The 11,293-nt window shown below is 33.4% G+C and overlaps 1 protein-coding gene across 5 annotated transcripts; it reads left to right on the forward strand.

Moving 5' to 3' along the window:
* Positions 1-3,860: 3,860 nt before the first annotated feature.
* On the forward strand, positions 3,861-9,759 carry LOC114758924 (uncharacterized). Of its 5 annotated transcripts, none has more exons than XR_003741864.1 (5): positions 3,861-3,982; positions 4,728-4,841; positions 5,394-5,472; positions 6,112-7,408; positions 9,569-9,759. XR_003741864.1 is itself a non-coding variant. In XM_028948028.1 (4 exons), the coding sequence occupies exon 4, from the start codon at positions 6,113-6,115 to the stop codon at positions 7,103-7,105; it is 993 nt and encodes a 330-aa protein (XP_028803861.1). In that variant the 5' UTR covers positions 3,861-3,982; positions 4,728-4,841; positions 5,394-5,472; positions 6,084-6,112; the 3' UTR covers positions 7,106-7,695. The 5 variants fall into 5 exon arrangements, 2 of the variants coding, with proteins under 2 accessions (XP_028803861.1, XP_028803860.1); XR_003741865.1 differs by lacking the exon at positions 9,569-9,759 and adding an exon at positions 8,784-8,858; XR_003741863.1 differs by lacking the exon at positions 9,569-9,759 and adding an exon at positions 7,780-7,808 and having other exon boundaries at positions 6,112-7,736.
* The last annotated feature ends 1,534 nt before the right edge of the window (positions 9,760-11,293 follow it).

Raw genomic sequence — 11,293 nt, forward strand, 5'->3', positions numbered from 1 at the left:
ATTGAAGCAGCTCCAAGTAGTTCTACAATAATGAAGCCATCTGCCTTATGTTTGTGTCTATTCATGTGCGTCTTTGTTTTGTGTGTTTGGGCATAAATAAATGGCATACCATCTCTATAAAAGCCCTATTTGTAGTGTAACTCTTCTGTTCTTGAAAACTATTGTGGGGTTTCTGCTATATGAACCAGCTCGATCAAATATTGTGCATGCGTGTCTGGCATAAAATGAATAAAACCTCTTCTTGTGTTCTATGTATCGTTTTTAGTGAGAAGCTATATGTTTTTTCCCCCAATTATTTGGTGTATTTATTTGAGATTTGTTTGGTTTACATCATTGTTAGTTTTTTATAGTTTGATTGAATTTTTTTGATTTCTATGGTTTCAAATTATTGGTTTTGATTCCTATTAATAAATTATCTATGTGGTTTTAATAAGTTTTCGTTTTAGTTTCTATACTTAAGCTCAAACCAAATTCTTATGAAATTATAAGGGACAAAATCATTGAAAATATAGGAAACAAAATTAAAATTGGATCAAATCATAAAGATTAACCATAATATTAACCCTTTCTCTCCTTTTCTTTTCCAATTTCAAAGAGCTTGTTTGGATCAGCGATGTATAATTGCTTATAAGCAATTTTATGTAAGTTAAGACCAAACTTTTATCACAAACTTACTCATATTTTATGAAGTATGATTGAAAAACTGTTTATAAGTTATTCTAAACTAGTCATAAACATTTGAAGAGGGTAAAGTAATTTCAGAACTGGCATCCGAAGTCCCTGGCCGTTATTCCAGTGCGTGCGCCGTCCTCGACCTCGCTGGCCGTGATGATTATAAAGAACCTCTTCTAAAAACTACACTACTAAAGCAAACTTTAACTGATGTTAGTGGAGCAGTTTGCTCCATATGTATAACCTTCTAAGGACAAGATAATTCCATATCTACATCAGAAGAGACGTAACATAAACCGATGGGCCACTTACCCAATCTCACTGCTGCTGGATTGTACTATAAAAAGTAAAAAATACTTCTCTGATCTTTAATATAAGACATATTTAACTAATTTAATTTAATTAAAGATGTTAGCTAAGTTAGTTAATTATAAGAAATATGACATATTTTTCTTAAAATACCATAATCATCTTTTTTAATACCTCATTTCCTTCTTCTGCTTGATTATGGTTGAGAGAGTATCTATCGGAGTAATTTAGAGAAAATTAATAAATATGAAAAATAAGTCTTATATTTAGAACCAAAACCACCTTAATAATTAGATCCTATATTAAGGACCGGAGGAGTATTCTAGAATAATAATAATGCCGGGAATATTTTATACATACACACAAATATCAGAGTACATTTAATGTCAGGGTGTTACTAAGATAAAATTTCCAAGTCGAACTTTTTGGATAGCGGTACTTATTCATAAGCATGTATTTCTTATTTTTAAGTTCTTATGACATTTAAGCAAGAAGTTGTCATTAATTCTCCATCAATTAGTAATATAAAATCTCCAAACAGATTTTTTTTTTCCCCAATTGTAGTGATCATTCACGAGCGTATGCTTATCATTCACGAATATATGCTTGTTTATTTTTATTAAAATTAATTAGTTGTAAATCTTATATAATAGTATTCTTCTTTACCAAATCATTAGTGGCCCACTGATTATAATCTTATTTTGCGATCAGTACATTTAACACCCTAAATTACAAACAAAATTAGAGTGTTGAATATAATTGAAAAATAACATGAAGATATTAGGTATACAAAAATAATATTCCTCCAGTCCTAAATATAAAATTTCTCTTACAGTGTAATTGACGCTATAAAAGAGGTTTTATATTTAGGATCGAAAGAGTAATATAATATTACATATATCATAAACAAAATTAGGGTTGAGTAGGGGTATACATGAAGCCCAAATACCCACTAAGGCCGCTTGAGCCCGAAGAAAAATTGTCCAACCTAGCCTGAAAAAAAAATCTGAAAAAGAATGGACATTTTTGGGCTGAGCATTTTCATAAGCAGGGCTGGGCATCGGGCAGGACATGCTGCCATGCCCATTTGGCCTTGCCCGGATTATATATATATTATAATTTATGAACTAATATTAATATATTACATTTCTTTATCCTAAAAAAAAAAAGTTATCTCCCTCTTTTTTGCAATTTAATTTATTATTTTCATATGTCTGTTAGTTTTCCATTTTAGGGGATCTAACTCTTCTAAAGAAGCAATAGTATCTTGCTTTTAACTTGTTCTTTGTGAGCTTTATTGGGTATATCCTATTATGTGTTGCTGTTGTAATGTTAGCTATTTATAAGTCAGTCTTCTCCTCTATGCCATTAACAACTTTCTTTGTTAGAGAATGGAGTTCATACATTACATATTTGTATAAATCAATAATTTTGAATATTTATACAAGATAGAAAACAAGATTGGGGTAGGAGCAAGGAAAGAAAATTGGGGTCTAATTACCTGAATTACGTGTTTTATTTTTTATTTAATTTATATTTAGTTATTTTGTATTAATTTTTTATGAACAAGTCATATGATGGAAAAAAGTCTTTTAGTTGTGTGGACTGCTAACTGCATTGTATCATATAATAAGTCTTTGCATATTAAAAGTGGTTATACTACCTCCGGTCCTTAATATAAGACCCCGTTTGACTTTTAGTTTGGTCCTAATTATAAGACCTCAATCCATTTTGTCTCTCATATTTATGCATTTTTTCCCAAGATAGTCCTTCTAATAATAATAGTTCTAACCAAAACACTTAATTAGCAAGGATATTTTAGGAATGACAACACTTATTTGTTACAAATAACTAACTTAACTTACTTTCTTAATCTCCTCAAATTAGTCAACTGGGTCTTATAATTAGGATCGGAGGTAGTATTAAATTATTATAAGATTTTAAGATTTTTTTCATTTTTTCCAATTTTTATATGGTCTATATTATTCCTGTTAGCCCATTGCTTCAGTTTTAATATTTTTTTACAATCCTTTAGGTAACATTTAATTTTTTCCACTTGAATGAATAATCAAGCTTCTAGTACATCGCCATCCCCAACTCTCAATGGAATATCTCAATGTGCTTCAACCCTTTTTCAATTTTTTTAGACGTTTTATTCTTTTCTCAGCTTTGTGGAAATTGATGCAAACTGTTTGAATTTTAAGGCTTTAATTACAATCTTGAAAGTTGTTTTGTTCTAAATAAATTATGAATTTTATTTATTTGGATATTTACTAAGACTTGTTTTGAATTATTTCTGGACAATTTCAATATGTGAAAATGTAAACTTATGAAATGTAATTTTTAGGTATGAACGAAAGTTTTTTTTACATGTAATATTGACAGGTCATCACCATTTGGGCAACAAAGCCCGCCCTATCCAGCCCAAAATAGTTAAGGCTGCAAAATGCAACCTGCTCATACCTTATGCTGGGTATTAGACAGGTGTCCTATCCTATCCAGCCCTTCCCACGTGTACCCCTAGAATTGAGTGGGTGCTCGTTTATCTTTATTTAGAGGGTGTTTGGTAACCCTCAAAAGTGTTTTTAAAAAGCACTTTTTCACAAAACAAAATAAACTCCTTCATATATTTACTTTATAAATCATAAAAATACTTTTAAAATTATGATTTGATTTTTATCTTAAATGTCTCCTTATTTGGGCAGGGGCCTTTTTGCGGTGAGAGTTTTTTTTACAATTTTTTGATGGTTTTGTTTACAAAATTAGACGACTTCATTCAGAAATCATAGTTCCTCTTCTACCCTTCTCGCTTCCCTCCTTAATATCGTTGCGGAACCGTTTCGTTTTGCTCGTTGCTCGCCTCCCTACTCTCTCGTCGCCGCACCACCCCCAGCTCGGGGTTCGCCTCTCTACTCTCTCATTTTGTTCTGCACGTTGCTCGCCTCTCTACTGTCTCCGCCTCCTCCTGCAGGCGTTGTCGCTGCGGGTCTTCTCAGTCCAGGTTCCGCCGTCGTTCCACCCTTTCTCTGTTGTCGTTATTTCTTTTTTTCATTTTCGAATTAAGCTTAAAAAAATATACTGAAATTTCTTCATTCTTTCTTTCCGTGAGTTAGTTTGCAATAGTTTCATAGTTAATCATGAACTTTCAACATTTGAATAGGGGTATATCCCTGTGATGCTCATCCCTTGTGTAAACCGGGTGAGCGCGTCCTCTCTCAGTCAGTGGGTCTATATAGCAGCCCAGATTGCTTTGAATTTGGTTTTCCTGAAGCTCAGTTTATTGAAATTTTCAAGTTTCTTCATTGTTCCGGAGGGACTTGGTTAGTGTTCTTCTTTTTGAAGATGTAGTGGGATTATTTCATCGATCACCTAAATCCTTTTTACTTATTGAGATACAATATAAACGTTATTTTTTAAACTTTTGATTCTAATCGAATCTGGTTTACTTGATATATGAAAGTTTGGGGAATACAAAGCACTTTGAGGACCTGAGTTCTTTTTTCATAGGCTCGAGAGAATTACATTACCAGTGTGTCTGTGTAAATCTTTGCCTAGCCTGTCACGTGCGTTAAATTTTCACACTGTGTTCATATGCTAGGTCATGCCTGCTTTTGTTCTTACAATTGCACTTTTTGATGAGCATGTTTTTCTTAAGATTAAGAAATGAGCTGAAGAATGTTGTGCTCTTACAATATGTCGTATCTTCTTTTCTGATTGGATATATGTTTTTTATTTGGTTTTATTAGATGAGATTGGTGACGCATAGATTTTCATTGGTTCACCACGAAGCATTTCCCTCCTCATTCTGCCTAGCATTCTCTTTCTCCTCCTTTATACACCCCACCACTCTCCCTAAACAGGTACTTTGAATGATTTTCTTTCCTTCTCTTTCAATTCACTCCATATCTGTGATGAATTTCATTCTTGATCCTGTTCCTTTTTTCCTTTTCTTAGGCAAGCATTGAAAACTAGCTTCTTTTTCTACGGACTGTGGACTGGGAAACCAAAACATGTCTAAAAGAAGAAAAAACAAAGATGCTAAAATATAGGCCTTTTACTATCCCAAAATTTTACTTCCCAGAGGTTGAAATTTAAGTTTGTGCTTATGGAGCTTACCGAAATTGAGCTCCAGGTGTCATTTCCCCCATATTTAGTGATTTTTGCTTGATATCTTTGCAAATATATCTGCGTGTATTGGGGGTTCTTGCTGGAGTGGGAACGTGGAATATTTATCCTTCACTACATGAAACAGGGGCTAAGTCACTCTCTTACCAAGCTACTATCCCTAGTTTGGTATCAGTAGCCATTTTTGGGATACCGCTTTAGTTTTGTTTTTCATTCCAAAACCTTTAACGCCTTTATAGTGCGTTTTATTTATGTTTTCCCCTAAAAGGATTGAATCAACATTGCAGGTTCTGAAGGATAACAATCTTGATGTAAATGAATGAACACTTGCAGATGCACAAGGAATTGCGGGAACTTATCATTCTTGTAAGGCCTGGAAAAGTTTATTTTTTGTAGAGTTATATTTATTTTTTTTCTTGTTATTTTCAGTTGAATATACGAATGCAGGTTTTTTTTTTTTTTTTAATGGTTGAAATGAGTTTTGGCGTGACTGTACTGTTCTCTATGATATCAAACATCTAGCTAGAGACAAAGCCTAATAGTATATTCATTAGTCTGATGGAATATTCATTTCAGGGTTCCTTCAGACATTGAGTAAGTTTTTGGTTTAGTAATTGAGTATATTAAGTAGGTTTTCGGTTTAGCAATTGAGTATATAAGTGCAATTTACAAGAATTCCAATCAATTAATACACTCTTCATAATCCAAGTGATGATTTGAGGAAACATTATTGGCCATCTGTTTCTTATTAGTTGTGATGTTTATATCGTGGTTATATATATGAAGCATATCTGGTATTTGAGTGATATCATTGCGGCAGGAGCTTCTAGACAAGGGAAAAGAATTTTTCTTCCCTACTCTCCATATTACTTTGTTTGGAATAAAGTTCTTTTTACTGCTGATTTAAAACTCTTTTCATGTTATCTCCATATTACACTCTTTTTAATGTTATTTCCATTTTCGAAATATTTCTGTAGCTTATCTGGTGTTACTCTTCCTTGGCAGTATGGAACTTGTCTCTTCCTTCTCTGTTCTTCGTCTTCCACAATATAAACACAAAAATAGTTGTTATATTATCGTACCTTCTGTGTGTCTGGGTAAAAGGAGAAACTACAGTACTGAAATTTCATTAGTGGATTGTGGAGAATTTACTACGAACTCCTGCATTTCCAATAATCCCTCCAGAGGTTCAAGCTCAGCTGATGATTTGTTGAGATATAAATCTGAAACATATCCATTTCTTCAAGCAAGCCGTTTTCAGCACTGGTTCAAAAACTGGCAAAAGCTTAGAAAGAACAAACTGACAGCTAGCACTTTTCCTGCTGCTATTGGATTTTGGCCACGACGAAGGGTCCAACTTTGGTTAGAGAAGCTAGGTGCAATTGAACCATTCTCTGGAAACCTTGCTACCTGTTGGAGCAATATTAAAGAGGAGGAGGCACTTGAACGATATAAACTGATAACTGGAAATACTGTCGTATTTCCTGAATTTCAAGTCTATAATGCAAACCCAGATGATGACTGGCTAGCTGCTTCACCAGATGGTGTAGTTGACAGGATGCTGTATGAGTTGCCTTCTCATGGGGTGCTGGAGATAAAGTGCCCATTTTTTGATGGGGATATGAGTAAAGCTTCCCCTTGGTCACAAATTCCACTGTATTATATTCCCCAAGCTCAGGGTTTGATGGAAATTCTAGGGAAGGATTGGATGGACTTTTATGTTTGGACTCCAAAGGGAAGTAGTCTGTTTAGGCTATATCATGATGCGGAGTATTGGGATGTAATGAAAATGGCACTATCTGATTTCTGGTGGAAGCATGTACAGCCGGCAAAAGAACTGTATGATAATAACGTTATAGCAAATCCACTTTCTGAACTAAGTTCACTGAAACCAGCTCCTAGGCATGAATTATGTGGTTATTTAGTTTATGAAAGCAAACGCATTGCTGATAATTCCAAGCTATTGATGCGGGAAATTCATGGGAAACTGATCAGTTGATGTCTTTTGCTTTTGGAGAGAAATAATGATTGAAGAAAATAACCCTGCTAGAGAGTGGTGATGCTTGATGATAGGGCCATCTTTGACCGGAGACACTAATTGACAGCTCCAACGTCAGATAAGATCAACATTAGAAGAAATATTTGAGGTTATAGTGAGATAAGACCAAGAGGGGTTCAGCTATTGAACTCTTTTCTACCATGCATGCTCTCTCCTTGCATTCATCAGTGCAAAGGATCTGCAGGCCAACGGCTTTTAAGAACAACAGAATTATCACATACTTGAAGGGAGTTTATCTCTGTAGTAAGTTTTACATGTTTCATACTTAGAAGTGCTGCCTTCTGATGCAGTTGTCATTCCCATTTCTTGTGTGTTTTAGTTCTTGTTCTTGAGTTTTATTGCATTTCAAATGCGTTTGTATAATTTTTGCACTTTTCGCTCCATCTTAAAACAGTTTCAAATGGCTTTTGGGGTTTTGAGGTGTTTGAAACTGGTAAACTAAGGAAACATACTAGCCAATGTGTATACCCATTTTGGCATTTCTTGTAATGCTTTGGCAAAAGAAATATTAGAAAAATTAACTACACAAAGCAAGTGTATTGGTCCTTATGGATACAACTACAGAAAGCAAGTATTGCTGCTTTCTAGGCATCCTTTTTTCTTTTCATGATAAGCGATTATAAAGTTATTAAATTTATTTCCATTTTTACTGTTTGTGCAGTTTCTTATCTATTTACCTGTTGTCATGTAATACTGCCAGAAGTTCTTAAATGAAAATTTTAGAGGGCCTCTATTTTGCTTGGAAGAGAGGCTTTAGGAAAGCGAAGGGATAAACCTTACCAGCGAATTCAGTAGTCATCAGTTATCTTGATGATACATCAATGTTGTAAGAGTCAATGGGAGATTGAGTTCTCTCATCGACCCAGATAGGGCAATGGCCTTGCTGACATGTTGGTTAAGTTAGGATCCCATCATACTTCTAATGCTGTTATTTGTGAGGTAGCCCCCACTGTATATAAGGACCCTTGTTCTTAATGGTATACTTGGGACTCAGGTCCCCTGTCGGCTGTCATGTATAGTTTCATGCTTGGGATTTAATCGCTCCCATTTACCACGGAAAATAAAAAGAATTTTGAGACGATACGGTATGAGTTTCCAGGCATTGTGAGCTAGTGTTTATATGGATTGATTGCTAGCACGTTCATGAAAACATGGTGGAATTATCTCTCCCTCCAATGATAATTTTGATGCGGATCACCAAAAATCAGTTGTGCTCCCAGTCACAAGAAATAGCAAATCGAAAATGTTGTGCTGTATCAATGTGGCAGTCTGCTTCTGTTTTATCTATAGTGTGCTTACTACTTATCACTATTTAAGCATGGTGATTTGGTAATAATGCAGTAGTTAGCTTTGCTTTTGGAGTAACATTGCTGTATTGTGGTAGGATTGTTATTACTACATCGACCTTCCAATATTCTAAGTTTTTCTTTTTAGTTCTTATTTTCATATGTTTTAGCTGAGCCTTTGTCCGAGCATGCCAGAGTCATAAAAGTAGTGCAAATATTTGGGAGGTGTAATTTTGTAGACATGAGCTATTTGCTGTTTCATTGTTATTTCCTGTTCTGTCCATTGAAAATTGATGTAAATGACAGTACATGATCGTAGCTGTAATTTTCAGGTTCAGCAGTATATGTATTTGATTATTTGTCAATACTTGCGCTGAGTTTCAATTGTTTGGCTTCTGGTGCTAAGACCGCAGATGATGGTTGCAGAACATGTAAAACAAGCTAATGGTCTCGTTATTCGAGTCTTATTTGGTTTTTTGTTTTGAAAGCAGTTTTTTATTTCTAAAAACAAAAACAAAAAACTTGCTTGGCAATTTGGTTTTAGTCAAATGTTTTTAAAAACAAAAAAAAAATAGAAATCTGTTTTTAAACTAAAGGAAACCAACACATTTTTTTTTTATATTTCTTGAAAAGATTGAGAACATTTTCTTTTTTACTCAATGGCCATTTCTTCATTTGAGAACAAAGCTTATCATTAAATTTCAAATGTAATTTTTTAGAACAATTATTAAACAGATTTTATTATTTTTTGTTTCTAAAACTTATTTTAAAAACAATTTTATAAAATTGTTTCGGGAACCAAAAAACAGAAACGAACAAGCTCTTGGTTTTCTTGGTTCTCATATTTTTGTTTCTTTTTCTTCTCCTTTTCTGTTATATTATTTCAGCTTAAATTATAGCACCTCTTACCCTTGTCATGAGATCCAAATATTTAAATTGGTTTGGTTTTTTAACAAGATAAATTTTGAATTGTCTAAATATTAAATGCATTTTTATCACTTTTATCCATAATTAATTACATCATCTTTTTTTCATGCTTTTTGTTTCATCTTTTTTCTTTTCTCATTATTTTTCTCTCACTTGTTCTTGAAGTTCGAAACCCTCTTCTTTTATCTAGGCTTGGGACTAGCTATACAAGAAAAGATGAGATTCGAAATGAAATTATCAAAGCAAGAGTAGCCATGGTGCCTAACGAAGAGAAAATGATTCAACATCATTTGAAATAGTTTGGGCATATGCAGAGAGGGTTATTGGAAGCGTCGGTAAAAAGGATAGATCAAACGGTTTGGAATCTTTTAGAAAGGGACAAAGGAAGACTGAGGAGAATATTTAATGAGGTCATTGAATAAGATATTCTGGTTAACGTGTTTAAAAGACTTGGTTATTGATAGAACATAATGGCATCATGTGATCCATGTGATTGATCCCTCCTGGTAGAATAAGGTTTGTTGTTATTATTGTTATATTTTTCTCTCACTTGCCCTCTTATAAATAAGAGCCTTTTTTTTAGTACTTTTTTTTTCGTATTTATTATTTTTAGTCAATGTTAACAGATTTTTTTTAAGCTGTGCATTGATTATTTGAAACTCATGAAAAAGACAAGATGGAGTGGCATCGACGATTTACAGGCCAACCTTTACAAACCATCTAGAGATCAAAGTAAAGCCCAATTTGTTTAAATTTAATTGAGTTTAGTTGGAGGAGTAATGAGTTCGAGGGGTTTTTGTGGTCTAGCATACATGCTTCTTGGGATCGTTACAAGTTGAGCTGTGGGGAATCTGTGACTGTCCTTTGAAAACTCAGAAAATCTGATTGTTTCATTTGCAGAATGGTATAAATTTTATTGTGATGTTTCACAAAAGAAGAAAAAGATTGTATTACAGCGATTGTCGACTCATTTTATTTTAGTACAATTCTTTATTTTTAGTTTGGACGGGGAAAAAAACAAAAAGAAAAGAATATTATAAGGAAAAATTCTCAAATAGGGGGATTTTTTTCCTTCCAAAATATCCTTCTCCCTTTATTTTCCAATCCATCCAAATGAAACCTTAATTTGATCCTTACAGTATACACTTCCATTTTGCTTTTTCATTAAAAAAAAAAAAGCATAATGGTGAGGGAAAGAAAGAGGAGTTAAACTCAATTCTGAAATATCTCAAATGAGAGGTAAATGACATCCTCCTCTCGTTATCTTATTTTCTCACTTCAGTTGATTTTTTTTTTTTTTATACGTACACTTCAGTTGAATTATATTTGAAAAGATTATACTCAAAACTCTCACGCTACAAGTCTTTTTACTAGCACATTTCAAACGGTTGTAAACATACGGCACTAAGAGTTCCCAAGGCTCCATTTTTGTGTTGTTATCCTTTCTTTTCAATAAAACATATTTTCCCAAAAGCAAAAATTTAAATAAATTTTCCGTTTGCATCAGAACCAAGAACTCTCGAGCAAATAACAGAATATTTTTGTTAGAATATATATTGTGTGATTTATATCAAATAAAAGAAAACTTAGGGTCTGTTTGGTTTGAGGGGAGGGTAGGGAAGGAAGGGGAGGGAGGGGTAGGGGAGGGGAGGGGAGGTTTCATCCTCACCTTATTTGGTTTGATTAAAAAGGAGAGGACGGGAGGATATTTAATGATCCCTTGTTTGGTTCAAGGAGGGGAGGGGAGGGATAGTAATAATCAATTTACCATTTTACCCTTACATATTAGTTTATGTTTTTTATTGATATATTATATAAATTAATTTACATGTTAATTTAAATCATATAATTTAATAAAAATTCAGTCTTATCATGTTAATATGTGTATTAAAAAATTGATACATTAATTTTTTAT

This window comes from Neltuma alba, unplaced genomic scaffold (assembly GCF_004799145.2).
Source record: "Neltuma alba isolate B1F8T4 unplaced genomic scaffold, ASM479914v2 tig00010773_pilon, whole genome shotgun sequence".
In the NCBI taxonomy this organism is placed as follows: Eukaryota; Viridiplantae; Streptophyta; class Magnoliopsida; order Fabales; family Fabaceae; genus Neltuma; species Neltuma alba.